We start from the raw sequence: 17,743 nt of genomic DNA, 5'->3' as shown, positions 1-17,743 counted from the left end.
GTGAGATACTCTTCTGTTTTTACTTTTTTTCCTTGTCGCTTTTTGGAATTTTCATCCTGCTTTCATGAGAAGGCAGCATTTGGGAGGGGTATACATCTTCTATGAAAGATTTTAAATGTTATGAACAACAGTAGGCCCTGACCTCGTTTGTTGTGTCTCAAGTATCCATTCTGATTGCGCCACTAAGTATAGATGCATTTTCTGCTGATATTGATGTGGGAAAAATGAAAAAAATATAGTATAAGTATAGTATAAGTTCTAAAATGAAATAATAGCCCTCCTTTCTTTAATTAAAAAAACCTTGTTTGATTAGTATTAATTTAAGAGAACAAGACACAAGAGCAATAATCAGCAAAGAATAGGATTCATTAAATCTTTACAGCATGGACTCATCCCAACAGCATAAATTTAATTTAATTTTAATTTTAATTCCATTTATATCCCGCCCTTCTCCGAAGACTCAGGGCGGCTTACAAGCTTAGCAGTAGCCTTCATTCTATGTATATGCCTGCTTATTAGGGATTTCACACACACCCCAAGCGGCATGTCAGCTTAATTGCCCCCAACAATCTGGGTCCTCATTTTACCTACCTCGGAAGGATGGAAGGCTGAGTCAACCTTGAGCCTGGTGGGATGCGAACCTGCACTAATTGCAGGCAGCTGGTGTTACTTAAGGAGGCATTAGCCCACTGCTCCACCAAGGCTCTAAGTCACTACAAATAGGATATAGAGATAATGAATAGTGGTGCCTGCAGCATTCCTAAAATTGTGAAATAATTAAAAAGATCTCTTCAAACGCTGTACAACTAATCCTAAATGGAAAAAGATCTGTGTAAGTAAGTACATTATCAATTCTTAGGATCATTAAATGGAACTTTTGTGAACAGATGTAATATTTTCTGAATATCAGGCATTGAAGGTTGGGTAGCTTTAGGTGAGCATCCAAAGATATCCAATTGGCTAATACTGGAATATACTTTTATCAGCAAGAAATAGTAAACCTGAACTTAGACTTCTATAAAAAGAAATTGCACTAAGTGAAACTCACCAAGCAGCAATAGGAGTACAGTTGGCAAGTACAAAAGAGGTCCCATTAATACTAGCATTAGTCTTCCTTCTTCTACAAGAAACATACATGCCTTTAATTGCTGAGCTCTGGCAATCAGCTTTGCCTAATAGTGATGAGGAAACTGCCACTTCTTTTTTGTGGTTTCTAAGTTTCACAGTGGAAAAACCTGTGAAATGTTTCTCAGCAATGTTTAAAAGGCCACCGAAAACCATCTGCGGACCAATACAACAGTGGTTTATTAAGAAGGCAGCTCTGTTGAATCTCATCCCTCACAATAGTCTCTGCACTTTGAATTCTCTGTAATCTTATATGTTTTTTCCCCTCCACTCAGTGCTGTATTATAATTGCTCAAATATGTGACATGAAAACTAAACACTAAAACTTCACAGACAAATAGTCTTTCAGACTAGAAGTTGTCAAATAGGTTTGTGCTTTCATATACCTCAATATTTTCTTATTCATTCTTAGTTCGTTCTTGGTAATTTCAATCCTTATTTAAATCTCAGTTTTCCTTAGCTCAAGAAAGGGATGGTCTTGCCTTTCCTTCACAATTATGATCATGATGATACAACACAGAGCCCATATTGTTCTTTTTCTTCTTCATGAAAAGAATAACATAGAATTTCTCATATTTTTCCAATAATAGAATGCAAAGCAATTCATTTACAATTATAAAAAAAATATCAAATGTTTATTTAAAATAAGTGAAATTGATTCATGTATATTCACTAGATGACACTTTCATTTCATTTCATTTCATTTCATTTCATTTCATTTCATTTCATTTCATTTCATTTATTATATTTGTATACCGCCCTTCTCCCGAAGGACTCAGGGCGGTGAACAGGGCACATATAAAAATACAGAATACAAAAATTAAAAAAGAATTAAATAAGAGCCCGAGCTAAAAACAGTAGACTAATATAAAAATCCCCAATAAAACCCCCAGCACATCCCCCATCAGGCCAGGCCGGCTTGTTCAAATAGGTAGGTCTTCAGACCGCGTCGGAAGGAGCGAAGGTCAGGTGCCATCCGGAGCTCAACCGGCAGCTGATTCCATAAAGCCGGGGCGCCCACAGAGAAGGCCCTCCCCCTTTAGAAAACTTTAGAAAAAAGTTGATGTATCAATTGGTAATTCAGAAGCCCTGCAGTTTGATTACCCAGAAATAGTTCTATAAAATGGGAGCACTGAATAATGAGCACGATTAGACATCTTTTTTATTTTTTTTCCTTGAAGAATTATGTATCCTTACCTGACAGAGTTATACTCCAGGTCTAAACTTCTGGTGCTAAATGCATCTAGCTGCTAAGGAATGTCAAAATAAATTAATGACTATAAATTCCAGGGGTGCCAGAATTGCAGTTGTTGAGCAAAACAGTCATGTGGGCAGTTATGTGACATCTTAATGCTTAATGACCACTTCACACTCAACAATCAAAATGCCAGTTCCAATTGTGGTTGTAAGCCAAGGACTAAATCATAAATCATGGTTGATAACTGTTAACAAAACTACTACCATGAATTTAAATTATTTTATATTGATCAGCCTAACTACGAGGGCTGTAAATTCCATAGTTTATGTCTTATAAAATAGTATTATTTATATATTTGTTTTTTGTTCCTTTGAGTCAGTTTTGACTCTTGGCAACTGCCTAGATTATTCTCTGCAGTTTTCATGGCAAGGTTTTTTTCTACATGCCGCCTTCTTAAGGCTGAGAGAGTGTGTCTGGCTCAAGTCACCCAGCTGGCTTTGACCTAAAGCAGAGCTAGAACTCACAGTCACCTGATTTCTAGTTGATGCCTTAAGCATTACAGAATTTAACTTGATTTTATATGTATTATTTTATGATTCTGTTGGAGCTGTACTTACCTACCTGAAGCTAAAAAGCTTCATGTGCTATTTTTTCTTTGTTATGGAAATAACACAAATGTTTTCTTTTTCTGCAACCCTTCAGCAGTGCCCCAAATTGAATGTAATCATAAACAATATACCAAATATATTTGTATCATAGCTTTTTGTCAGCAAATTATTATATTATCAATTTTATTTTCAATCCTTTCTCAAAGATTTTTAGAAAGCAGTTAACTTTCTGTATAATTGCTATCACAATGGGTTTATATTTTCATTGTAAGTAGTGACCTAAATGACAAATATTAAATTGTAAATTAATTTGTACATATGAATTTAATTTGTATATTTTTATGATAAAAGAGATGAAATGATAGAATGTGTTGAAACCACAGGAACCTTGGGGGGAGTGATCATGCAGTATTGGAATTCAACATTATGCAAGCACAAGCAATAGAACACAAACTTAAAAGAGGTAATTTCAACAAACTTAGAGCTTGGGAAGGATTCCATGGATGAGAATAGTCAAGGGGAAAACAATTCAAGAAGCTTGGAAAATTTTGAAAAGTGAGATTATAAAAGCCCAATCTAACACAATACCAACAAAGAAGAAAAATAACAGCTCTCAAAAGAAACCAGCATGACTGCATAAAGAACTCTCTGATAAATTGAAAGACGAAAAGGACAAGTATCAAAAGTGGAAAGAAGGGCACATAACTAAGGCCGAATATCAGCAAATAGCCCGTGCCTGCAAAGATGAAATGAGAAAAGCTAAAGCTCAAAATGAACTAAGGCTTGCAAGAAAAGTAAAAAATAACAAAAAAGCTTCTTTCAACATGTACAAAACAAGAAAAAAGTTAAGGAAATGATTGGTCTATTAGTGGAAGAAAGTGGCAAGAAGGTGACAAGCAACAGGGAGGAAGTAGAACTACTCAACACATTTTTGCACCCATATTTACACAAAGGGAAGAAGTCCAACCTATCAAAAACAGTACCATAAAAACAGATTAGAAACACAAGTTAAGATAGACAAGAAAATGGTGAGCACCTGTCCACCAGAACCAGATGGACTACACCCAAAGGTTCTGATGGAACTGGCAGATGTGATCTCAGAACAACTGAACTATATCTGAACACCTAGAGGCAAATGAAGTCATTACCAAAAGCCAACATGGGTTTGTCAAAAACAGATCATGCCAGACAAATCTTATTGCATTCTTAGACTAGGTGACAAAATTAGTGGATCAGAGGAATGCTGACAATATAATTTACTTGGACTTCACTGAGGCATTTGATAAAGTAGACCACAAGCTACTACTTGATAAGATAGGAAAATGTGGGTTACACAGCATCACCACCAGATGGATTTACAATGCCTTGGTAAGGCCACACTTGGAATACTGCATCCAGTTTTGGTCACCACAATGTAAAAATGACATTGAAATTCTAGAAAGAGTACAGAGAAGAGCAATAAAGATGATTAGGGGAATGGTTGCTGGAATTGGGTATGTCTAGTTTAATGAAGAGAAGGACGAGGGGTGAAATGATAGCAGTGTTCCAATATCTCAGGAACTGCCACAAAGAAGAGGGAGTTAAGCTATTCTCCAAAGCACCTGGAAGCAGGACAAGAAGCAACAGATGGAAACTAACCAAAGAGAGAAGCAACCTAGAACTAAGGAGAAATTTCCTGACAGTTAAAACAAGTAATCAGTGAATCCAGAAGCTGTGAATGCTCCAACACTGGAAGTTTTTAAGAGACTGGACAGCCATTTGTCTGAAATGATATAGGCTTTCCTGCCTGAACAGGGGATTGGACTAGATGACCTCCAAGGTCCCTTCCAATATTAATAATAAGTTCAGGAAAACTACAAGTATGATTGGCATATTTTTAGTGTAGTCCTTCCATGTTATTAAAACCTGATTATCATATTTACCAGATATATTGCATATACATTACATTAGCTTTTGGTAGCTACAATTAGGTCCACTTTCAAGACATTACGAGTGTTAATCTTGACATACTCTGGATTATAGAACAATTTTTATAGCATAGGCCATTCCGTTGTACTTCTCCATTTACACAGAATCAAAATTACTGTTCTGCACTGAATTCTTTAGTCAAGCAAGGAGTCTTAATAGAGAAATGGAGAGCCTGCGCCATGGTATCTATTATCTCATTAGAGTCCATGTTCCACAAATAGGCTGTGGATTCAATTAACTTTTATGGCTATGCTGTATAAATTTCTCAACTGGCCTCCTATTTGATAAGCTTTTGGGACTCTTGCTGAAAGAACAATAACATCAAAGTGTAGAATAGCATAAGGAGGTCCTTTGCACGTATGTATGTATATGTGTACACACACACACACACACACGAGGGGGGCAGGGAGGGACAGAGAGATGACATTTATATTCTGCATGCTGAACTTATATACATATGAGACTGAGGAAAATAATCACTCCTTTCTATGTTCTGTAGGGCATACAGTAGCATTCAGTGGAGCTGAAATTGCAATAATGGACAGTCATATTATGACTTTCTGGGAACTGAATGCTGCTTTTGTGTTAGTTTAACAAGCAAATCTAGAATGCAGCATTCTCCCTTACCTCTCTCTGTAGTAATTTCCTGTCTCTCTGAATTGCTTCTAGTTACTAGTCATGCATATTGGTCCAAAAAAACATATCAAAACAAAACTGAATGGCATCAAATGGGCTGCTTAACCCTGGGAACTATTATACTACTCTTTTCAGCCCACAACTCTGTAATTAACATGCACAATGTGCTTTGAATTAGATGGATTAATGAAAACAATGTATTAAATGGCAATGATCAACCCCCATAACCCCCCGAAAAGGCTTGGTTGACCTGCATAGGTCCACAGTGTTATAACTAACGATAGGAGAGGAAATCATTTAAACAACTTCAAACTGGAACACAGCTTGTAAATGAAGCCAAAGAAAGATGTATCAAAAAACAAAATCAAGTATTTGTAGAGATTTTAAAACCGAGCTTGCCAGATCTTTTTATGGTTTGAAAATGAAAATGAGGGTTAGGTGAACATGTGCCTTCAGCTAAGTTGCTGACAATGCTATACATAGATAAAACTGATATACAATAATATAATATATTTAATTGTGGATGACCCTGGGAAAAATGAAGAGAGAGAAGTTTGTTATTTTCTCACAACATTAAAATTAGAGAGATCTACTGAAGCTGAATGTGAAACTAAAAAAAAGAGAGAGACAAATTTTATTCACTGTATGAGATAAGGCATTTGGTGCTTTCTGATGTAATGCTGACATTGACTACTAATTTAGAATTTAGGGACAGCAGGACTGTCCCTAAATTTAATGTTTATTTTGCCTGAAGCCAAGGCAGCAAATTTTAAGTTGCTGAAGAGCACCAGTGGAAGTGAAGTATAACTTGTGACTTTCCTGCATGTATCTGATCATCCATGATGATGTGACAGAGAATGCTAGACTATCTTCTAGGACTTTTGCCTGATATGGGAAAACTTTCACTGACAATATATTCCTGATGGATTTGCTAATTTCTACATGTATAAATCTAGTAGCTGTATGTATTTAGATTTGGGAAGGGAGTTGAATGCATTTTAATATTAATATTCTCTTGGCAGTCTGTCACAAACTTGACAGGAATCTGCTTGTCAATTCCAAGCTCTGCCATGGAAATGTTGGTCATTGATAACATTTATTAAAAGTTAAAAGTTTTATTCTCCACCATTAGGCTTTAAATGACTATCTGCAATTCAACCCTGGAATTTTACTCTAAGATTTTGAATTTGTGTATATTGTCCTTGCAATAGAAAAAATAGAACTAACAACCTTTTATGACAGAATCATATATTTGTAGCCTCAGGGACACAAACAAATTATTGTGGTTTTTTTCCTGATGATTTTGAATTTGTGCACTTATTTATAGCCATTGAATTCCTTACTATTATGAATTTTATTGATGTTTAGAGCCATTTTAAAAGGTTTCCTGTCCGATTTCTGCTATTGTTTTTTCTGATGTTCCATTGAGGAAACTCTTAACCTTAAAAATCTACATTGTGATCCACTTTCTAATAAAATGATTGTATGACTGTCTTTTACCTGCTCTTTATGAAACAATACATATTCATCTCCAGGTGACATGTTCCTGGTCAGTCTTATACAGCTCAATGACTTTGCTTTCTATTTGGTTTTGTAACTTAGCTCGGCTTAACGTTTTCTATCTTTGCTAAGGTGCATGAGTTCCTGTTTTATCCAATGCTGCTTATTGCTTCACAGAAGGTTAAAACCTATACTTCTTGTGGTTTTGTTTTTGTATGCTCCATCTGTTTTGTTCTGACTGTTTTTATTTAGAAATATAATTCAACTATACACAAGTTTAACTGCATTTTCTCTTGTGGCTGACAGCCTGTGCATTTAACATTAAAGGTATTATTCACTATTGTATTGAAGTTATTTTTTAATAGTAAAATAGAAGCAATGTCAACATTAGCCAAATATAAATATATATGGTAATCATTATATAGTGAGAAATGAATTCATATCCATGGTGGTAATTAAAATAAGCAGAGCTAAAATATTTTTAAAGAAAAATAATTAAAAAGAGAAAAGATATGTATGATATCCATTTAGTAACAATATACAGTACATTAATTCAATTGCTAAGCTTATCATTAAATCTAGACTATTCATTGACTTCTTTCATCAGCTTTCTTTTAATTAGATAATGGTCATATCCTGAATCGGTCCCTTAATTTTAGCAAATTTTTTTTACAATTTATTGCTAGAACATCTTGGCCCCAAATTCAACAGAACTAAAGCTCTAACTATAATAAAAATTTCCTTATTTTGGAACATAATTTAGCAGTATATTTATATATCGCTATCCGATAAATTTACCTCAGAGATAGTCTCCTAGATAAAGAAGTCTCTTAGATAAAGAATCAGAGACAGAGCTGACACCAAATAAACACTTTCCTTCAGACTCCTACTGCCCTATTGAGATAAGCTGGGATTGGACACTAAATAAATGTAAATAAATAAAATGGGACATTAGTTTGCTGAATTATTCAGGGCCAGTGGATTTTGACCTCCAGCTGAAGAGGGATATCCTCGGTAAAAAGGCTACAAACTCTCTATAACAGACAAGCTGGGGCTGTCAAATTTTTCATCTTGACTAGTAGCAGTCAGTCAGATAAATCTTGAAAAAAATAGTCCATCAATAAAGTTTCTAAATTATCCCTCCCCTTTTTTTGTAATACCGTAGGCAGCACTTAACACATGCATTTTTGCACATATATGACACCCATGGAAATCAGAAATAGAACAGGAATTGAGCAACCATACAAAACATGTGGCACATTATTAAATAACCTTACAAGATTGTGTATTTTTTTTTTAAAAAAGGAAAGAAAACCCAAAGCAAAAAACAAACAACCCAGCCTCCCCCAACCACACACAACTACAGGTACAGTACTGCTAAGTTAGAAGCATTACTCTAGCACCCTCTAGGGGTATTAATCTTAACAGGAGACTGTTCATTTTTTTAAAAAAAATCATGAAACCTTTCAATACAACTGCTAAATTTCAGATTTTTAAAATGGAAGGAATTATATAAAAATATTGGGAAATGCTTGCCCCTGAGAAGCAGAATTAAACTTTGAGTCTTCTACACACTTAACGGCACCTCTGTCTTTTTAAACAAGAAATGTTTAGCTCTTTTGCATAGATTATATATAGTTTTGTTTATAATGTAAACCTTACTGGAGATGAGTCTTCTAATGGGGCAAAAGACCCAGTGCATAACTTTGAGGAGCAGGTGGCAGTCATGGCCAGAAGGGCCTTTGCACAACTGCAGGTTATGTGCCAGTTACATCCCGGCTCATTGTCACACCCTAATCATTTCCCCATCTTGACTATTTCAATGCACTCTACATGAGGCTGCCCTTGAAAAGCATCTTGGAAGCTCCAATTGGTTCAAAACACAGTGGTCCACATGCTTTTGAGCAGACCCAGGCATGCATGTGTCACATCTGTGGGAACTGCATTGGCTGCTGATTTGCTTCCAGGTGCAATTCAAGGTACCGGTTGTTAGCTTTAAACCCCTTCATGGCTTGGGACTGGGTTATCTGAGGAACTGTCTCTTCCCAATTACATTCACCCAACCCACTAGAGCAGGGAGGCAAGGAATGTTGCAGGTCCCATCCGGCTGGTTCCAGAAAAAGGACCTTCTCCGTGGAGGCTCCTTCTCTTTGGAATATCATCCCTGCAGAGATTAGACTGGCCTCCACTTTGACACTCTCTTGTAAGACCCTGAAGGTTCTGCCAGCATACCTGTGTGTTGTCTTCTGGGAAGTGGGAGGATTATTGTTTTTTATTCTTTTATATTGTTTTTTTTAATTTTGAAAAGTTTAATTTCTATTTTGGTCTGGAGGCTGAAAAATGTCACAAAAATGTCACAAAAATGTCTCACCTTTCCTCAATCGTTTGGTATTGTTATGCCTATTTTTGACTTTCATTTGATACAAAAGGAAAAAGAATAAACCTCATCTAAAAATGCAAGAATAATTCTCTTTTTCTTATTGGAAATATTAAATATTGTAGAAAGAAGATGACTTTTAGTATTAAGTTCTTGCTGCGTGAGTTTCCACATGTACTACGTTTCAAAACTAAACAGAAGTTTGGATTGCAATAGAAGATTTCTAAAAGCTGATCGGAGGAGAGACTAATGACTGTTGAAGGGGACAAAAGTAACATGTACATTTATCAATTATTAAACATTTATTATAAAGAACAGCAGCTTTTCCCTTTTGCAAATTGAGTGGGTGTATTTTGAAATGTTGTAAGAGTTTCCACAAATAACTTCCCATAGGTGATGGGACCTATCAGAGAGAATATTTTAAATAGCAACACCTGTTTGAATATGGTTAAAGTAATAGAAAGATTTTGGATATGAATTTTACTTTAAGAGGAAGGAGTCTCTCACATAACATAGTACTCTCTCTTTCTTCTTGGCCTCCGCTCCTTCCGACGCGATCTGAAAACGCATTTATTTGAACAAGCCGGCTTGGCCTGATGGGGGATGGGTTGGGTTTTTTATTGTTCTTAATATTTGTATTTATTGTTTTTACCTTGGGCATTATGTTTAATTCCTTTTAACTTTTGTACTTTATATTGTATATTGTATTTTATACATTTGCCCTGTTCGCCGCCCTGAGTCCTTCGGGAGAAGGGCGGTATATAAATAAAATTATTATTATTATTATTATTATTATTATTATTATTATTATTATTATTATTATTATTATTATTATTATTATTATTATTATTATTATTTCTTGATATGAGTAATATAAAAGAGTTAGAATGGCTTATATATAAGGACATATTTTAGATGTTTAAATGTGATTGATTTTAACAAAATTACAATGGATTGAAAAAAATATTTTGAATAAGAGTTAAAAGACCAGATGACTAAATTTATTAAATGGAATATTTAAAGATTACATATATTCTTAATTATGGTAAAAAAAGAATGGAAAATTTTTTGAAATAAATATGTATTAGCTTAGGGGAAACACGGACTTTCAGTAGTATACTATTTTTTTATCCATCTTTACTCTTGTTCTTTTTTTCCTCTTTTTTTAGTCTTATTTATTCCTTAAGTAAGGTAAAAGTTATGGGATGGTTTACATGAGAGAAAATAGAATCAAATATTTAAATGTAATTAACTATGAGAAAATCTTAATCAGTAAGAATGTCTTGAACATTGTGGGAAAAACAAACGTAAACAAGAACTGTAAACGGGATCTATGTTGAGGCAACCAGAATGACTAGATAGAAAAGAAATATTATATTGATGTGATTATTATTTGTGAAATATTTGAAATTTTTTATAAATTGTTATCTATCAAAACATTAAGAATTGTAGTAACTTAGGGTTGGTAAAAGAGAACATTATGGGAAGAAGAGGAAATCAAGTAAAGCTATTATGTGGATTATAGAAACCAATTGTTAGCTAATGTTTTTTAAATGTAAACCCAGACAACACAGTTTACCAAATATTAAGGTGACCATGTTAATATATATATAAAGGTAAAGGTAAAGGTTCCCCCGCACATGCATGCTAGTCGTTTCCGACTCTAGGGGCCGGTGCTCATCTCCGTTTCAAAGCCGAAGAGCCAGCGCTTGTCCGAGGATGTCTCCGTGGTCATGTGGCTGGCATGACTAGACTCCAAAGGCGCACGGAGCACTGTTACCTTCCCACTGTAGTGGTCCCTATTTTTCTACTTGCATTTTTACGTGCTTTCAAACTGCTAGGTTGGCAGAAGCTGGGACGAGTATATATACTGTATTTAATAGTAGGATGTCTTATCTTGTGTTCCCTTTATTTTTTGATATATATATATATATATATATATATATATATATATATATATATATATATATATATATATATATATATATATATATATATATATATATATATATATATATATATATATATATATATATATATATATATATATATATATATATATATATATATATATATATATATGTATGTATGTATATATATGTATATGTATGTATGTATGTATGTATGAAAAGACTTTCCACAAATAACTTCCCATAGGTCTGTGCACACATACAAGATTTCTAGAAATCCAACAATACCTTTGGAAGCCATGGGAAAAATATTCCCTTTAATTTATTCTGTTTGACAAAGAGCACCATACCTTCTCATCTTTCAGATATATTGAGCAGAAATTCCAGTCCATTTAGTCTAACATATAGGTGAACCTTTTCCGAGCTTAGGCTGATATGCCATTTGGACTGAGTCACATTGTCTTTATCATGGGTTTTGACTAATGTGACCTTTATCAGGCTGCTTTTGAAGATCCTCAAAATGCAGTTGGTATAGAATGCATTCAGCAGGATGTTGATGGTTAAAAGGTATTACTATCACATAATTCCAGTTCACTGGTTGCTATGTATTGGCTACCTATTACTTTGGATTAGTGATTGTTCAGAGTCCTAACCACTTGTTTGATTAAGAGAGCCTGGATCCAAGGGGAATCCTCTACTGCAGTGGCTCTTCTGTTTTGTAACATTTTATCTTTGTATATGAGCCAGATATCCTGATTGTTAAAATAGTCTTGTTTTGATAGGCATTTGATAATGATTATTGAAATGGGGGAATGGGTAGGTAAGAACAGAGACCTCTGGAAGTAAACAAGAAAATAAATATGCTAATGTGCATTGGTTATGGCAAATATTTAATTTCAAGAGCTGAATAGAGATAAGTCAGTTACTACTGATTCTTCTTATAATAATAATAATGATAATACAGTTGGAAGGGACCTTGCAGGTCATCTAGTCCAACCCCCTGCTCAGGCAGGAAAGCCTATATAATTTCAGACAAATGGCTGTCCAGTCTCTTAAAAACTTCCAGTGTTGGAGCATTCACCGCTTCTGGAGGCAGGTTGTTCCACTGGTTAATTGTTCTGTCAGGAAGTTTCTCCTTAGTTCTAGGTTGCTTCTCTCCTTGATTAGTTTCCATCTGTGGCTTCTTGTCCTGCCTTCAGAAGCTTTGGAGAATAGTTTGACTCCCTCTTCTTTGTGGCAGCCCGAGATATTGGAACACTGCTATCATGTCCCCCCTCACCCTTCTCTTCATTAAATTAGACATACCCAATTCCAGCAACCGTTCCTTTATGTTTTAGCTTCCAGTCTCCTAATCATCTTTGTTGCTCGTCTGTACTTTCTGTTCAATTATATTAATAGGAGACACCCATGAGAAATTTGTTTTACCTTTTATTATATTATTTGATAAAACCTGTCTAAAATTGGCAAGTTCATGGAATTTCTCCCTATTTTATTTCCAGAACATAACTAGTGACCAGTTTTTCAGTTAATATGAATGTGTTATTTCCTAACATCTAGTCTAACATCTGAACCACTACATCAGAGAGCTCTCATTTTGTTGGTACTTTGTATTTTTAAATGTACTTTAGGACTGTTTCTATTTCACAAGATCTGTAAGATTCAGACCACCTTGAATGAAAACCTTGGATATTTTTCCTTCTGAAATGTGATGTTATTGATTACATTAACTCATAGATGAAGTTTCTGCAAGGAGACCACATATTTTGGGAGGGTGGCAGATGAAGAAGACAACTTTCAGCTGCATAATCAGACATTTTATAGTATAGTTTAAACCTTTTCTGAAGCGATGTTTCATGCAATGTTCAAAACAAAGCTTAAAACAGAGTTTTCAATATATATCATAGCTTCTTCATTACTTTAGTAAAGCTAAATTTCACTGCAAGATTATTTCAGGCCCTTCCAAAAGTTGAGAATGACATATTAAGAGTCAAAAGTTTAGTGGAACAGAAGTTCCTTTGTATCTCTTCCACCCACAATCCTGCTTGGCATCTGACTATACTTAGCCATATTTTCAAGTGTCAATATTTCATACTGAAAGGGGACTCTAAAAAGCTCAGAACTCTGAAGAAATCCTACATTGCAAATATCTAAAAAAATTATATATTCCCATGTGTTCAGGCATAAATATTAGCATTCATATAATCTTGCAGTGCACATTTAGCTACAGTAAGCATATGTATTATAGGCTGTAGTGAACTCTTTAATAATATGGGGTAGATGAATAGATCAGACTCCCACCCAATTATTTATCAAATATGTAGACTTTACAAGTTTAGTTTCCTTATCCACGACAGCAGCCTAAGTCTACAATTGGACTTCAAGATCTTTCCATCTTTGGAACTCATAATTTACCCAATATTTATTTATGAAGAGAATATTTCAATTCATGTGGCCACCACAACTTAAGAAATAAGCTTTTATATCAGTTTATTAGTGCCAGGATCAATTTATAAAACTTACTAGCATAAGAGATTTTTCTGCACAAACATTATCTTGAAGGAATGAAGGGATGTAGTTCTAGACTGCACACATAGAGATTATTCCTTCTAAGGAAATACCATTGCAGCTTTATCAACATAATTAATAGAAGGTAAGGGCTGTGAATACATTTTCAGCACAATACTAAGCACAGCACAGGGGAGAATACACTTCAGTTGCAAAATCACTTTTTTTCAATCCATCGCTTTGAAATAAAATCAGCTATAAACAAAATTCACAAACAAATTGACAAACTACAATTCTTTTTCTTCTCTAAATGTCATGCAAATGTTGGGATATAAATGCAACAGGAAAAAATCCACCCATTGGGAAAACATATCTAGATTCTTGTGTCTAAAGCAAAAATATTCTGTAGTTCAACATAATAACCACAAAACATAGATTTTATAAAAAGACCATTTATTTTTCATATAAAATCACACATATTACACAGAATCATTATAACTGTCCAATTCTTATCTTCTAAAGCTGTTCTGGAAATATTTTTAAAATCATCCAGAACTGCAGTTGAATCTTCCCTCTTATAATGAACAAAAGATATTCAATTTCCTTTATTCAAGATACTTCTGAGAAAAAGTTCATTTCACATTCCAAGTGTCCTCTGTTTCTTTAAGTTGAAAATGCCAGAAAATGATAAACCAGATCAACGGAAGCCCTTAGGATATTTGACTGTTGAACCCATGACTGAAGCTTTAACAAATATACTGAGTATCTGAATCCTAAATAAGAAACAGAGTGATCGTAACGTAGGAGTAAAAAAAAAAATCTTATGGAGATAAAAGAACTATTTGAGGAATAATATAAAACTGGCACAATTGAAAAAAGAGTGTACTATTCCAGGTGTAATTCAGAACAGGACATGAAGCATCACCTCAAATCCAAAGGGAGGAACTATGTCCTGTTGGCCAATTATGCTTGGAAGGAACTGTCTTCTCTTTCTGGTCCAGAAGAATGGGCAAAACTAGAGAGACAGGGAATCCTCTATGAATAACAACCCTGAGTTTCTTTCCACAAAGAGACATTGTCAATGTGCAACAAGTGCTTGAGAAAATTCAAGCACTCTCCTGGGCTCAACTATTCCATAATTATTGCATTTAGGTATGTTTTTGTTTCTTCCTCAAACTGTGAGAACAAAAAGACATACGAAATAAAAATATGCATGAAAGTATCATTTGTGCTTCACATAATAGTTTCCTTATCCCAATTTTTACTCTAGAAATAAGATGTTTTAATTATACACAAAAATAATCTCAAAAACTAACTCGTAGTATGAAACAATAAAGGCAAAGACATTTGTCTAAAGTTGTGGTCTGTCAATTTAAATGACATCTAGGGTCATGCCATAAATGTCAAGTGTAAAACAGTTTGTTATAAAGAAGTCTTTCTGAAAAAATGATTGGTCAGCCAGCCAAACCATTTGCTAAGCCTCCTAAATAGATCCAAACTCAAATCATATTGGCTTTATAAATTTTCCATGTCACAGATTTGCAGAGACATCTTTAGACTCTCAAGATACAAATCTTTCAAGGAGCATCCATTTGAATATCCCAAAATTACAACTGCAATCTTATGATCACCTTGATTAGGACAAAGCAGTAGAAATCAGGACTATAACACAGCAAAGAAGAACCAAATCAATTTTAAGCAGATATTGTGTAGGTAAAATCGGACAGTCCTCTAATAATACTCCTTGAAACTTCCATGAAATGAGGCTTAGCCTGAAGCTCAAATACCTTGTTTAAAACTGTAAGGTGATATTCAAAAAATTATAAATATGCACTTAAGTCAATGCACAATGAGCGATCTGTACACATTTTTTCATTTCTTAGATGAATATACAGAAATGACAGCAATAATCATTATTAAATCTGTACGTGTGTCTTCAATCTGTGTATAATGTACATTCAACTCATATTACACCAGTATATTTGGAAGATCAACATTTTCTGTTCAATCTAAATCATTTTGAAAAATGATTCATATTCTTTTACTTCAGTATAATCTCTTAGCTTGATTCAAATCATACTATATTTAAAGCATAATGATTTTATTATACTTTTATTCAGACTTCTTATTGCTTAAAAATACTAGCTGTGCTTGAAGATGGACTGTCCCAAATTACAGGACAACCCCGTGGCTGTGGGATAACAGTATGTGGAAGACAAGACCTAAGTCTCTCTGTATTACAGCACCGAAAAAGAACCCTCCGTAGAAAAAGAGGGAAAATACCTGTGGGAAAATTATTACCTTCCTAGCGAGTACATAGAGTAAATGGTACACTGAAGGGAACAGCCCTTGGCATTGTGTCATGCACAAAGAAACATCTGGGAATAGGCATTTTCCTTTACTCCTATATCTAATCCTTTCCATCCATCTTTCTCACCCTTACCCTGCAGTGCCAAGTCTAGCTGAAGTGGCATGCTGGGAATCAGATCATTTCTTTGCTAACTAAAAAGAATCCATGGCAATGTGTACTTGACTTTATTACAGTTCATTCCACATTACTGTTGTGATTAGTCAGGATCTGTCCTCCAAATTAGCCATGTGTGGATAAAGAGGATTCCTAGGCATTTGGTCACTGAATTATTAATGTAGTTTTCTTTAGAACATTTAGCAGGCTCCATCCAGTTTCTGAAGTGTAAGTAATTACATAAAACCCACCAGCACAAAAGGAAGAAACAGGAAATCTGATGGTGCTTCTCTAAAGGTTTGAGTCTCAAGCATATCTAACTGAAAGATAACAACTGTGCTTTTCAACAATAAATCAGAATGGAGTGGGCATGGTAAGAGCAAGTTTATACAAAGTACATTTTCTAAAAATCAGTTTGCAAGGCTGCTAAAAGCAGCATCATTTTTAAAAACTTTTTTTTAAAAATGAATTTGAATCTCACCTAAGACACAAGAGGGATTTTATCTTAAACATACTGTAATCTAAAGCACAAAAACATTTCCTTCCTTCTCTAGAGATGTTACCTAGAGATCACTTAGTTATAAGGCAGACTTTTTAATTTTATGCAAACAATAATTCCACCCTATTAAATAAGAAAAGGGTTTTGTTTTTGTTTGTAAATCACAACTTTTGGTAGTGAATCTTATTCCAAAGTCTGTGGAACAGTTTTCCTTTGAAATAGCTATCCCAATAAAAAGTGCCATTGAAAAAAGAGCTAAACGCTGACAAACACAACATGTGTTCTCAATGTGAAACACTGGTAGAAAAAGCAGCTCCAGATCCAGAACAAGGTCAGATGGTTCTGTTGTCAGGGCATTTTGGTTCACCACACTCAAATATGAGTAAATCTGGCCCTTCCAAAATCCCTCTGTCCCCAAAATAAGGCCATCCATCTCTCTTCTTCAGTCCATTTCCATAGACATAAGGCGCCGGCGTTCTCGCCTAGTTTCTTGAACTTCCTTCTTGCAGCACCAGCGGGAACTACAATAGCCAATCAGGCAGGATAAAAGTCCGATAACTGAAGATAGGCCAATGCCAATCAACAGTGGAAACTTGAAAGCATTCAGCACTGAGAGAGAAGGAGGGGGGAAAAAAGTAATGTTATAGACAAATCACATGGAGCAACAATTCTTTTAATATGAAAAGAAAAAGAGTATTTCTAATCTAATAAGAACTGACTTTTCTGTATTATTTGTTCAAAGGATCTCTTTTTATTCCTTTCCTTCTTTGAATTTGACCTGGACTAAGACCTAGATATTTCATATTCAATATGACTGGACAGCTGTTTACTGGAAACTAATTCTGAAACCAAATTGTCATTCCTTGTCAAGCAAGAGATATAAAATGACATATTTGTAAGACGGGCTAGCTACCACTAAGAATATAAACTATATTGCCATACAACCAGTTCTG

The 17,743-nt window shown here is 34.6% G+C and overlaps 1 protein-coding gene across 1 annotated transcript in view; it reads right to left on the bottom strand.

The window, feature by feature from the left end:
* Positions 1-14,279: 14,279 nt before the first annotated feature.
* PTGFRN (prostaglandin F2 receptor inhibitor) overlaps positions 14,280-17,743 on the bottom strand; it is an 86,269-nt gene continuing 82,805 nt past the window's right edge. The window contains exon 9 of the mRNA XM_081326785.1: positions 14,280-17,399. Coding sequence (XP_081182911.1) covers positions 17,233-17,399 — 167 coding nt within the window. The 3' untranslated portion in view covers positions 14,280-17,232. The remainder of the gene's footprint in view (positions 17,400-17,743) is intronic.

Source organism: Vipera berus, assembly GCF_964194415.1.
Source record: "Vipera berus genome assembly, chromosome: 4".
NCBI classification, from domain to species: domain Eukaryota; kingdom Metazoa; phylum Chordata; class Lepidosauria; order Squamata; family Viperidae; genus Vipera; species Vipera berus.
The sequence above is the reverse complement of the archived record's forward strand: the minus strand, read 5'-3'. Positions and strand labels throughout refer to the sequence as shown.